Raw genomic sequence first — 13640 nt, 5'->3', positions numbered from 1 at the left:
AGGAAACGAATATTTACTGAGTTGCTTATATAATCTGCATATCAAGTTCTTATTAAAAAAAAACTATTGATTTTGAAGTAATGAAGACAATTTATTTTTGGTATTACTTTATCAAGTTTGTTGAACTGGTCTTCCAAGAAACAAAGGCAAAGAAGAGATTAAATGGATTAAAGATACACGATTTTACTATAGAAATCCTTGTGAGAGAAAACAGGAACAAGTCAAAAGAGGCAGAAGAGCCATCTACCATGATAAGCCTGACCTGTGGGAAGAACACGTGACCTGAGGAAGAAAGGCGATGCAGCAGCTCCTTCACCACTGGCAGTGTAAGGCTACTGGGAGCCCCAAGACTTCCCCAGACCAACCTGCCTTAGCATCTGTCTGTGCTCAGTCACTGGCTAGGAGCAGCCCTTGAGAAGGACGACTTGACCAAACAGGGTTTTAACAGCTGCTACAGCTGGACAGCTGAGGCTCCCTGCAGCTGCAAGGTACATTTTGCAGCGTTACATTCACCCACTTCAAGAACATTCCTGCTATCTCTTCAGTATAAGACAGTGACTCTCAATTTTTAAAACTAGAGGATCTCCCATAAAAAGTAGAGAGAAGTAAATACGCAACTCAAAGTTTATGGAGTGGGGAAAACACATCTTTTAAGTCCTTTAAATGTTTTGCACAGCATAAAATGCCTATTTTAAAATCTTTTAAATATTTAAAAATTTTAAAATTTCATAGCTAGCAGTTAATACCTTCTTAGTTTAGAGTACAGAAGCTGACAAGCAGCCTTGACTTGAATTTTTATTATTATACTGCAAATAACTGTATTCAACTATCTGAGCCAGTTTCTTATTTACTCAGTGGTTCTGGGGACTCAACCCAGGGCCTCTTGCATGCCAGCCAAGAGCTCTACCACTGAGTCACATCTGCAGCCCCTGGTTTCTCCTTTATAAAATGAACATCTTGTGGCTACAAACTTTTGGGGGAGGAACAAACATATTTATTTGTATTAACAAGAAAGGGAAATAGTTAAGTGACTTTCCATTTTTTACATAAATAAGCTGAAGAGTAATTTTTTATGAACGCTTCTCTTTGCCAAAGTTAACCTGGTCTTAGTTTTGGCTTGAGGAACTTGGTATGAAAATGCAATGATTAATACACTACATGGAGGGCCAGGGGCACAGCTCAGTGGTAGAGTCTTACATAGTATGTACGAGGGCCCTGGTTTGATCCCTTGCACCACAAAAACAGAAAAAAAAATAAAAGAAAAAGAAAAAAAGACTATGAGGAGATAAAATTATTGAATGCTCACTATGCCACACATTCTACTTAAATTAGGTATCCAGTGATATAAATAGACATAATCCTATATAAACTGGAAATCACTGACCTACTCTAGTCAAGAACTGAGCATCAACCAACCAAACATTTACTGAGAGAATGAGACTTATGGGAGCCAGTGGGTTTGAGATGAATGGATGGTTAACCTATCAACTCTCCTCTGTACAAGGTCACACTAAATACAGCATTTTTAAAGTGAGAGAGGCCATGTCATCTGGGGCCTGTTCTATTATTTTCTTACATAAAATTTCCTTGGGCAGGATAAATGTATGTTTAAAAAGATATAGAAGACCACAAAAAATTACTGAAGGCAATTCTACATCTCATGCATAGATATGCTTTATATACAATATGTAGATAATACAAAGATATATTATCTTCAATTTGGAATTTTGCCTTCTAAGTTCATATTTAAACATTCTGCTTATGAATTCTGTTGGTAAGATTCATTTTCCTTTAGTCCTATTCAATTGCACATTTATTGAACACCCACTGTTCTACATGTTGGGAATGTAGAATGAAGTTTCTACTATAGTTGGGGAGTCAAATAATAAAACAAGTAAACAAGGACAGGTAGTGTCATGTAGTGACACATGAGAAAGAAGGAAATAAGGAAGCATAACCCAAGTACACAAGAAATGCAGAGAAAAATTCAGGATAAGGTGGTTTAAGAAGGTCTCTTGAGGGGTGTAGTTGAATAGAAATCTGCGTGAAATGAGGGGAAGAGCATTTTGAGCAGAAGAAATTAAAAACAGCAGTGTGGTATGTGGTAGGAAGAGAATCACGTAAAGAACTAAAGGCCAAGGTAACAATTTTATGCTAACTGTAAAGAAATTTTAGGGCAGGGGTCAGCATGAACTGCTTCACAACTTAGTCATTCTGGCTGTGGGATGGAGAAAGAGTGGAAAGGGGCAAAAGCAGAAGTAAGGTTGGAAGGCTATAAGAACTGAGCAATAGGGACTACCTTCCTTAAAATGAAAATATTCTTTCGGAAAGATATGAGCCCCAAACTTAAAAATTTAGATGGTCCTGAGCTGAGATTTTTTTTTTTTAGGCTTAGTTGTAGATAAGTGGGGGTTCACTATACAATTCTCTTCACTTTCAAATCTGTGTGAAAGATTCATAATAAACAGTTACAAATTCTGTGAGGTAGCCTTAAGTCAATATGACACAGAATAATGGAAGAGTTCAAAGGATTGTGATGGGAACTTCCCAGCTCTTTCCAATTTTGCTTATTTCCAAGAAAAATTAATAATCAAATAAGCATAAAAGCATCTGGAAAAATATAAATTCTTTTTGAAATTGTTATTTCACTTTTTTCTCCATTAGGAAGATTAATCAAGAATGGACTACATAAAATTACCAAAGAAAATGTGTTGATGCTTTTGAAAGGATAAGAATTGTAGTTAAGTGTCTTAAAAATGAATGTTTTCAGCTATTTTCCCTGTTTTTACATCATGGATATTCTCCAAACAAGTCATATCCATGACCACTCCTTCAACTCTCCTCTGTTGGGTACCATCTCTCCACCCTTGATCCTCTCACCTACAGTCACAAGGTAACAGGAAGCAATCAAGCCTCTGGGTCTAATGTACTATCTTTTCAAGTGCTTTTGATGGTACATTTAATAATCTAGGAAAGATTTCAGAATGTTTCAGTTTAACAGTCACATATAATGGTTACAGAGGCTTCCTGTCCATTTGTATGTGACCTTGGACAAGTTACTTAACTTCAGTATGCAGGGACTCTCACAGTTCCTGTCCTCATAGGGTTGCTGTGAGTCCATGCAGAATGTATGTACATGAAAATGAGTACACGTCAAGTACTCAGAATAGGCCTGGTATCACAGAAAGCACTAAACAAGTCATAAGTGTATGTTTAAACAGTTCATAATTTGTAAATCAAACTCTTCTCTTACCTAAAGATCCTACTCCGTATACTCGAGCAGGTTTCAGCTCCCTTTCAGCTCGGGCATATTTTGCTGCTGCTACCATTTTCATAGACTTGGTAATTTTCTGGATGTTTTTGATTGATTTTAGTCGCCTGGTAACTGAAAAATTGAAATGCTATGTTAAGACAAAGGCATTACAATATCATTTCATTTGTGAATTCACTGAAATTTTTTCTAAAGTGCAAGGTAGAATAATTAGCACTTAGATCATCAATAAACAGCATGATACTAAACTCATCTTTATTTAAAACTAGCACTAATAAAAGGGCAAGACTAGTTATAATTTGGACAGAATAAGTGAATGGCAACCTAAGAGAAAACAGTACATTATGTATTTAAAACATTAAATGACATTAAAAATGCCTTAACCACATATTTCATAACATTATGTATATATGTATATGCAAACAGTACAGATTTTTCTAGTTATATCATTATTACTCTAAAGACATAGAATAAGAATAAAACTTCCTCATGTGTCACCTTATACTTGTCTTTTATAAAACAAGTTCAACATCTCACATGCATAATATAGGTTCATTTTGCCAATTTTGACCAATATAAAAATGGGCTCAAGTGGTATATTTTTCAAAGTATTTTTGTCAAAATTTAGTTTTCTTTAATTCATATATTGAGACACAAACATACTTACTATCTTTCAAAGTTGCCATATTTCGAACTTGGATCCTGAGAATAAAAAAGTTTTAAAAACAGTTCAGTTTTTTGAAAAATAATTCCACTATATAAGAAAAACATTCAGTTAATGTTTAAATATCCATGAAAAACAATCTGTCAAAATACAGGAATTTGAATGTATATGAATAGACATAAATATATATATATATAGTCATATATTTAAATTTAAATATATTTAAATTCCCAATAGTTATAACCAAGGCCTGTGCCAAACCTTATTTTATTTGGTCTAACTATAACATAAACTGTTCACTTACGTCCCAATGGCATTCACAAATGCTCCATTCCCATCTCCATCTTTGCTTATATTACTTCTAGGATAAAAAAGTCCTTTCCCTTGTTAGGTTAATTATTTAAAATCAAGACCAGACACTCCTAAAAAGCAACTCTTGACTTACTTAGTGCAGAACAATGTTTAAAAGTAATACTAAGCACCAAGCCAGATGCGGTGGTGCACCCCTGAACCCTAGTGATTTGAGAGGCAAAAGCAGGAGTATTACAAGTTCAAAACCAGCCTCAGAAACTTAGCGAGACTCTGTCTCAAAATACAAGTAAAAAAGGCTGGGAATGTAGCTCAGGGGTAATGTGCCCCTGGGTTCAACCCCAGTACCAATAACCACCACCACCACCACCACCACCACAATAGTAATATAATAATATATAATAGTTAGCATCAATCACACAGCCTAACATGACCACATGAATGGTAGTACATTTATTTAAAATGATTTTGACCTTTTAAAATTCAATAAAATAAACGCATACTAGGTAGCTTCTATGTTCCAGGTACTGATAAATGGGATATGGTTTCTGACCACCAGAAACATATTATCATCTCAGACAGGATTCATAAAACTCAAGTTTTACATCAAGTTTAATAAAATATTTGTCATCTTTAATATTAAAATGCAATGCATATAGATAAAAATGTTTAGACTTGAATTAAAATTAGTGAAAAATGAATAAGAGGATCCCTGCCCTAGTGGAAAGACAGCATGTTATAAATTATTATCTTTAAGCCTTTGAATTCACACAAAGTATTTGTGCTGGCCAGCAAAGCTACACAGGAGAATTGAAGAATCAGTAAATTTGTGCATAAAGCCAGGCCAAAGGTGGGCATTCTCAGAACAAGATGTAGTTTTGAAAGATAATTTCATGTACTAGGTATGCAGCAGAGGAAGCAGGAGATATGGGTTGTGTTTAAATATTATTTTGAATATTTAATATTTTTAAATATTAGAAAGTAAAGCAGTGTAAATACTATTTTGGAGATAGTACAGAAAAGATGAGTCAGTTTAGTTTTCAGATGGCAGTGACAAGCATGAAATGAGGCAGGAATACTGATGAATACTCATACCATGGATACACAGACTGCTGCAGCTTCCAGGCAAGAAACAGCAAGAATCTGGGTTAAGGTATGGGCAAAGCAATATGAGACTGGACTTGAGAACAAACTCTTAGTAGAAAGGAAAACAGACTGACGGAAAGTTTATGATTTAAAGACCTGAGTGCACCGTGCTATCATGATACAGAAAAACAGGGCTGGGATTAATGCCCTGGAGATAATGAATTTTGAATAAGAAGCAGTTAAAAAGACTAGGGGACAAGGTGGAAATGTCCAATGGTAAATGAGAGTTTTGAGAGTTGAGATACAGATTTGAAAACTATTAGTAGACATGGTAGTTGATGCTAAAAATAAAAACCAAGCAAGCAAACAAAAACCCACCCAGCTGGGCATATTGGCGCATGTCTGTTCCCAGCAACTTGGGAGGCTGAGGCGGGAGAATTGCAAGTTCAAGGTCAATCTTAGCAACTTAGGCCCTAAACAAGGGTTGCTTGTTTCAAAATATGAACAAGGGGCTGGGAACGTGGCTAAGTGGCTGAGCGTCCCTGGGCTTAATCCCCAGTACCAAAAAACAATCAAAACCTATCCCAGAAGAGGTCAAATTAGAAGCAGAAGGAACACTTTCTAAGAAGCAAGCATTAACCTAATACCAAAATCTGATAAAGATATTATAAAACACAAAAACCTGTGACTAACATCTCTCATCAACTTAGATGCAAAACTACTCAAAAACAATTACACACCATGGCCAAGTGGGAATTATTTTAGGTATACAAAGCTCACTCAATGCTCAAAAATAGTCTACACATCAACAGGTTAAAGAAGAAAACCAAATAGTTAATAGATGCAGAAAAAGCATCTAACAAAAAAAAAAAAAAAAAAAAAAAAAAAACAAAACTAACACTCATTCAGGAAAACCCTCTCAGTAAATTAGAAATAGAGGAACACTTCCACAACTTGACAAGAACCATCTACAAAACCCACAACTTAATGGTGAGAAACTAGAAGGCTTTGCCCCTAATACTGAAAGAGCAATGTCTCCTCTCACCACTTTTCTCCACATCATACTGGAAATCATTGAAATTGCATAATGTTGGCCACGCAGTCAGACGGCTGCTGAGACGAGAAAGTTTCACTGGGGCAGTCTCCGCATATCGTGGGGAGATAGATGCTGCTACCTTTGATTGGCCTTGGTCCTTACAGCTCCAAAAAGAAACAGAATCTTGATAAGCTCTATGAGCTGAAATCCAAAGCTCAGCAGATTATGAACCAGTTTGGCCCCTCAGCACTAATCAACCTCTCCAATTTCTCATCTATAAAACCCATCCAGCCAGTACCCCTCCACAGGGCTCCATGGCCAATAGCACTACAGTGGTAAAAATCCCAGGCACTTCTGGGACAGCAGGTTGTCTTAGCCCTGAAAACAATCAGGTATTGACCAAGAAGAAATTACAAGACTTCGTAAGAGAAGTGGATCCAAATGAGCCGTTGGATGAAGATGCTGCTGAGATTGCTGATGATCTTATTGAGTGTGGTGATGGCAGCCTGCAAGCTTGCTCAGCATAGCAAGTTCAGCACTCTGGAGGTGAAAGATGTCCAGCTGCATCTAGAACGCAGAACATGTGGACCCCAGGATTTGGCTCTGAAGAAATATGACCCTACAAAAAAGCTTGCACCACAGAAGCTCGTAAACAGAATGGCACTGATCCGGAAAACAACCAAGAAATAACACGCAGAAAGGTCAGAATGGACAACAATGTATTTGGAGATACTTGAGCTGAGATTTCAGCCATCTCATCCTTGGAATTTTTTTAAAATGCTTTACAGAGAAGCATATATTTTTTTATTAACAGTGCAGCAATACCTATAATGACTGAGAGGATCTGCCAAAAGAATAAAGCCTCCTACCCTTAAAAAAAAGAAAAAGAAAATGCACAATGTCAAGAAAAGAAAGTAAAATGTAAATAGATTGGGAGATGTGCCCCCAAAAACTCAAGTGTGAGACAATGCAAGAAAGTTCAGAGAAATGACTGGGCTGTATTAACCTGATCAGTGAATTAATCCCTGATGGGATGAACTGAGTGGTAACTGGAGGCAGGTGGGGCGTGGCTGGAGGGAGTGGTTCATTGGGGGCGTGGCTATGGAGTATATATTTTGTATCTGGAGAGTAGAGTCTCTCTACTTTCTGATCATCATGTGAGCTGCTTCCCTCTGCCACACTCTTCTATCATGATGTTCTGCCTCACCTCCAGCCCCAAGGAATGGAGCCAGCTTTCTATGGACCAAGACCTCGAAGCTGTGAGCCCTCAAATAAACTTTTCCTCCTCTACAATGTTCCAGTCTGGTCCTTCACTCACAACAGCAAAAAATCTGACTAAAACAGGAAGAAAGAAATAAAACCTTGTTTGTTCATAGATGGCACAATTATCTATGTAGAAAATCCCAAAGAATCACCAAAAAACTCTCCTGGAACCAATAAGCAATTATAGCAAGGTTGCAGGATATAAGGTTAATTTACCTCAAGTTAATTGCTTACCTATATACAATCATCCCTCAGTATCTACTGGGTTTGGTTTCAAGACCACTCATGGATACACACTCCTCAAGGCTCAAAATATCTTATATAAAACAGCATAATATTTGCATATGTAACCTAACAATATCCTTTAATGTACTTGTGTTGAGTGTGTGTGTGTGTGTGTGTGGTGCTGGGGATTGAGGCCAGGGTCTCACCCACATTAGGCCAGCACTCTACCACAGTTACATCCCCAGCCCCATCCATATAAATCACTTCTAGATTACTTATGATAATGTAACTATTTGTTGTACTGTTTAGGGAATAATGACGGAGGGTGGAGAATCTGTACGTGTTGAGTGCATATGCAATTTTTTTTCCAAATATTTTGATCTGTAGTTGGTTGAATTTGCAGACAGAACCAGCAGGTAAAGGCTCACTGTATCATTTATAAACAAATGGATTCTGAAGTCATAAAAGACCTCAGAATTATACACATAAAAAACTTAAATAAAATTTATATTAGATCTATTTTATACTTTTAAAGAGTCATAGGTATGAATATAAGATCTACATGAGGAAAACTACAAAAAACTGATGAAAGAAATCAAAGCTCTCAATAAATGGGAAGAGATTCCATATTATGGCTAGGAAGTTTCAAAATTACTAAGATCAGTTCTTTACAACTTGTTTTATAGATTCAACAATTCCAATCAAACTCTTAGCAAGTTACTTTATAGATACCAGGGCACTAATTTTAAATTTAATGTGAAAGGCAAAAAATCTAGAATGGCCAAAGAACACTGAAGAAGAAAAAGAAAACTGAAACCCACTACCTGACTTCAAGACTTCCTGGTGAAAGAACAGACAAATCAAGCAACAACACAGTAGAGAGCCCAGAAGGAGACCCACACAACAGTCAACTTCTCTTTGACGAAGGAGCAAAAACAATTAAACTGAGAAGGAATACTATTTACAACCAATAGTGTTGGAACAACTGGACACCCGTATGTAAAAATATGAATCTAAACAATGACCCTACAACACCTTTCACAAAAATTATCTCAGAGTGGATCATAGATCTTTTGTAAAATGAAAACTATAAAATTTCCAGAAGATACCACAGGAGAAAATCTAGGTACCTTGGGTTTGGCAGTGATCCAACACCAAAAGCATGCTCCATGATGGGGGGGCGGGAGAAAGAAAACAGTAACTTTAACTATCAAACTTTAAAACTTTGGATCTGTGATAACACTATTAAGAGAATGAAGACAAGCCACAGACTAGAAGAAAATATTTGCAAAACATATTTCTGATAAAGAATTTGACCCTGAATATAAAACTCTTAAAACCTGACAATAACAAATCAGTCAAATAAAAAAAAAATGAGCAAAAGATTTGCACACCTCACTAGATATAAAATGGCAAAAAAGCACATAAAAAGTACTTAGTATCATATTATTAGGTAACTGAAAATCAAAATGAGATACCACTATATACCTAGAAGAATCCATTAAAAAAACAACAAATGATGACAAGTATGTGTAGGGAGAGGAACTCTCATTGATGGCTGGTGGGAGCGCAAAATGGTGTAGTCGCCTTGGGAGAAATGGTTTGGCAGTTTCTCATAAAGCTATACATAGTCTTAATATCGGATCCCACAATCATGCTCCTAGGTATCTACCCAACTGACCCGAAAACATGTTCACACAAAACCTGCACACAAATGTTTACAACATTATTCATAATTGTCAAAACCTGAAGGACATCAATATGTGAATGAATTGGTAACCTAACCCTTGTATAGCCCCACAATGAAGTATTATTTAGCAATAAGAATAGATGAACTATCAAGCCACAGAGACAGGGAGAGACCTTAAATGCATATTTACAATATGAAGGAAGACAATCTGCAAAAGACTGTATACTGTGCCAGAAATGACTATAGGAACAGTAAAGAGATCAGTTGTTTCAAGGGTTTCTAGGAGAGGGGAGGAGGAATTTGCTGTAATAGCAAACGCACTTGTCAAAATCCATGGGTCTGATAAGAGAAAAAGTGAAACTTAATGAAACTCCAACTCTAGTTAATAGTTTCAATAATGGCTCAATGTAGCACTTACACCATTTTAAGATGTCAGCGGTAGGGGAAACGGTTCAGCGCTATATAGAAGGGTATATGAAATCTCTATACTAAATGTTCAACTTTCCTACATACCTAAAACTCTACTAAAAAGTGAAGTTTTATCAATTATAATTTTTAAAATGGAGGTATGAAATATGTTCTATGGTCTCATTTTTGTGATTGTGTTTGTGTGCATAAAAATATATATGAAAGGTCAAAGTCAAAAGATTTGTTTTAAAAGTCTCTTGACTTATCTAGCATAATACTGGCATTACTCCTTCACAAAGAAAAGAGGAAGCAGACTACATGTAAAATATGAGCTTTTACATATTTAATATGAGAATGGATGTACTGAAGATAAAAACTGGAAAATACAAAGTCTGCTATTTCAGAGTACAGATTATGGGATGTAGCAATTATTCTATTAATCACCATTGCTCATAATGGCATCTGAAAAATAATTCCATTTTTGGCTGGCTTTCTTTTTTCAGTATAATGACTTTTTCACTCCAAACACTCTACATTTACAGGCTGTCACAAATGACATTTGGATATTATGATTTTAGGTAGACACTTCAATTTGACACAAGTTTCTCATTAGAGAATACTGTATGGAACAAATCTGAATTCCATGCCATATTTGGATGAATACAATGTTTTGGTTTTCCTGAGTTATTCCAAGTGAAAGGTATGAAGAGAAAACATCTTGTTTAATTTTTAATTGTTGAGAGACCTTTATTTTATTCATTTATATGCAGTGCTGAGAATCAAATCTAGTGCCTTACACAGGCTAGGCAAGTGCTCTACCACTGAGCCACAACCCCAGCCCTTTTCTGTTATTCTTTATGCTGTGCACATAATATGATTTCATGCATTTCAAAGAGCTCTCATACTTAGCCTTCATTTAGATCTAAAGATGATTTCTATGTTATCTCTTTTTAAGCACAATTTACCATCAAATAGCCATGAAGTATTTTGAGGGATGGTTTGATTTACTGAATTTTGTGCTGAGAAGATTTTACACTGAGAGATCGAGTTCTGAATCACTGCATCATGTCCTGAGAAAGCCTCAGGAGTTTATGAGGCTTGAAATATATCAAATACACTGGATAGACAATCACCTGGGTTGGGATCACCAGTATCTACTATAAGAATACAGCACTGTTAGAAAACCTGAACACAGTAAAGGAGGGAATCAGGAGTGGTTCACTGTCCAATGAAATTGCAGTTTGAGCCATTTTTTAAAGAAATATATAATGCTTTATGTAATAAAAATTAAGGAAGAAGCATCACTGGCTAATTATCCAGGGGAAGTATGAAGTGTGTCTAATCCTAATTAAGGTGTAAATTAATCCTAATTCAGGTGAATGCCGGTGTAAAAGTCCATCACCTACCTCTACACCAAAAAGTGGTACCTCACACTTCTTCAACCCCCAACCATGGTTATATCTTCTTTTCCTCCTTTGGCAGATAGGATAACCTTCTCACATATTTGGGGGAAGGGGTACTGGATGATGAATCCAGCGGAGTTTTATCACTGAGCTATGTCCCCAACCCTTTTTATTTCAATTTTTAAGATAGGGTCTCATTAAATTACTTAGGGCCTTGCTAACTTGCTAGTGCTGGTCTCATATTTATGACCCTCCTGCCTCAGCCTCCTTGAGTCACTGGAATTAAAGTCGTGTGCCCATACCCAGCTGAAAACATTGATATTTGATGAGTATTCATAATCTACCTCTTAAACCAACATTCTCGAAGGTCAGGACTATGCCATTTATTTGCTGATTAGGTTCCTAGCAGTAGTTGCCTCTGAGAGCTCTTATTTAAATCAAAGTTCTATTAAAATATCTTCAAATTATCTTGTATTTGTCTTAATAAAAAAAGGTATTTTTTGAACTTTTATCTAAAACATTGTTTCTGAAACTTCCCAGCCCTTCATATTTTTTTGATAGAGTCCTGCCTCAGCCTCCAGAGTCACTAGATTACAGGTGTGGTCCACTGTACTGGGCTCTTTCCATTTTTTAAAGAATAAAGTGGATAGTGCTTAAGGTTCTAAAAATACTGACATATTACATGATTGCACAGCAAGATGGGAAGAATAGGAAAAAAGTTGATGTTTGCAGAGCACTACTGCACACCAAGAATAGCCACACTGGCAACCTCAATGGGGCTATATCTGTTTGTTTGTCACCACATTTTAGCACTTTTCATAGTGCCAACTGATGTAGGGCAGGCACTCCACAAATATCTGCTTAATGGTTAACAAATGGAAAATCTATATAACTGAGAATTTAATTACTGTGACTTAATTCCTCTGAATATTCTTTTTCAAGATTAGAAGAAAAATCTGACGTCTGAGGCTAATCCACCAAATATTTTATGTGGATACGTCACATCATACTGAACTTCCTCACTGCCCTGAAACTCTTGTATATTGCTATAAATTCTTAGCTTAATGAAAGACCTATCGATTTCAATTAATGATTTATAGTCCCTTCTCACAAATCAGAATGCTACAATCAAGTTCCAAGCTGTAGCTCCTTAGAAATGCGCCATACTATAAAACAAGGGAATTGCTAGGGCTTAGCCTGTAGCTAATAATCCCCTCAGGACTTTGTCTGAAATTATTCCGAACTGTCTAGTTCCAAAACATTTCATACTATTTATACAACGTCAACCACATAATTTTTATCTTGCCTATTCCTAGGCCTTCTTTTGCTCCAAGAGAAGTTTTTAAATCGTCCAAACATATAGCACCCTTTACCTTCGTGGCAGTTGACAAATGTCACTTAAAACCCATCTATCGCCTCCTTCTCTGGACTTTTGGACAATTTCATGACCTTGCAGGTTCATGTTCTGGCATAAGCGTTTGAAGGTGGTGCTAGATGTCTTTCCCTACTTCGCCAACAGCAGATCTTTAAAGTCCCTTATGCACCAAGACGCCCGTCTGCCATAAAGGCAGAAATCTTTTCTCACCTTCGTTTCTCCAGTACCTAAAGCGCCTGCTACACAGTGGGAGCTCACTGAGACCGTTAACTCTTAAAGCGCACTCTGCCCAGCACTGGAGTCTTTGAAAAGGTGTCAAGGACACAGAGCACACCTTAACCTGCCCCTCGGCTCTTTCTCAGGTTCCCCCTTCACCTTGCGGGCCCTGCCAAACACTTCCCGAGACTCTGAGCCTGGTATGTAGCAGAAGCTGGTATTTATGAGCTGAATGGATTCCAGGCCGACCCGTCATTAATTCGGACTAAGGTCTCGGTCCCGAGGTCCCAGATGATCCATCCAGTCTCCGGGGACCTGGCGTGACCTTGCCCCCTCTGACCCCGCTCCAGCCTTCGCGCGCGCCCTCCCCGCTTTGGAGCGGCTTCCTGCTGCCCAGCTGCGAGGTTTCTGCAGGACCCGGGGCCTAACCGGACCTTGGGGCCTCGGCTCTGTCCCTCGCGCCCCACCTCGCCCCAATTCCACCCCATTTGACCGAGCTCTCCATCCCTCGCAGTATTCCCAGTCTTCCCGTAATCTGTCATACCATTGCGGCTGCAAGGCCCGGGCAGACAGCCCAGCGACGCTCGCCCGGGAGAACATGGTGGTGGTACCGGCCTTGCTTGAAGGTCGGGCAGACAGGCCTTACCGCGCACGCGCGGAAGCTGCCCAGCGCGCCCTTCCCACCCCGCTTGCT

At 37.7% G+C, this 13640-nt stretch overlaps 1 protein-coding gene and 1 pseudogene across 4 annotated transcripts in view; one reads left to right on the top strand and one right to left on the bottom strand.

Annotated features, from left to right (window-relative positions):
- The window catches only part of ATP5F1C (ATP synthase F1 subunit gamma), a gene marked incomplete at its 3' end in the record, with an annotated part of 20616 nt that extends 6976 nt beyond the window's left edge, over positions 1–13640 (bottom strand). For all 3 annotated transcript variants that reach the window (XM_079107002.1, XM_079107003.1, XM_079107004.1), the window contains exons 1-3: positions 13491–13640; positions 3939–3973; positions 3254–3385 (exon numbers count right to left, since the gene is read on the bottom strand). In XM_079107002.1, the coding sequence (XP_078963128.1) occupies positions 3254–3385; positions 3939–3973; positions 13491–13546 (223 nt within the window). In that variant the 5' untranslated portion in view covers positions 13547–13640. The remainder of the gene's footprint in view (positions 1–3253; positions 3386–3938; positions 3974–13490) is intronic.
- LOC306641767 (transcription initiation factor TFIID subunit 12-like) lies at positions 4158–11299 on the top strand (annotated as a pseudogene). Its single transcript has one exon. The product of its transcript is annotated as a transcription initiation factor TFIID subunit 12-like (transcript).

The sequence above is a fragment of the Sciurus vulgaris genome (genome assembly GCF_902686455.1).
Source record: "Sciurus vulgaris genome assembly, chromosome: 12".
NCBI lineage: Eukaryota > Metazoa > Chordata > Mammalia > Rodentia > Sciuridae > Sciurus > Sciurus vulgaris.
The sequence above is the reverse complement of the archived record's forward strand: the minus strand, read 5'-3'. Positions and strand labels throughout refer to the sequence as shown.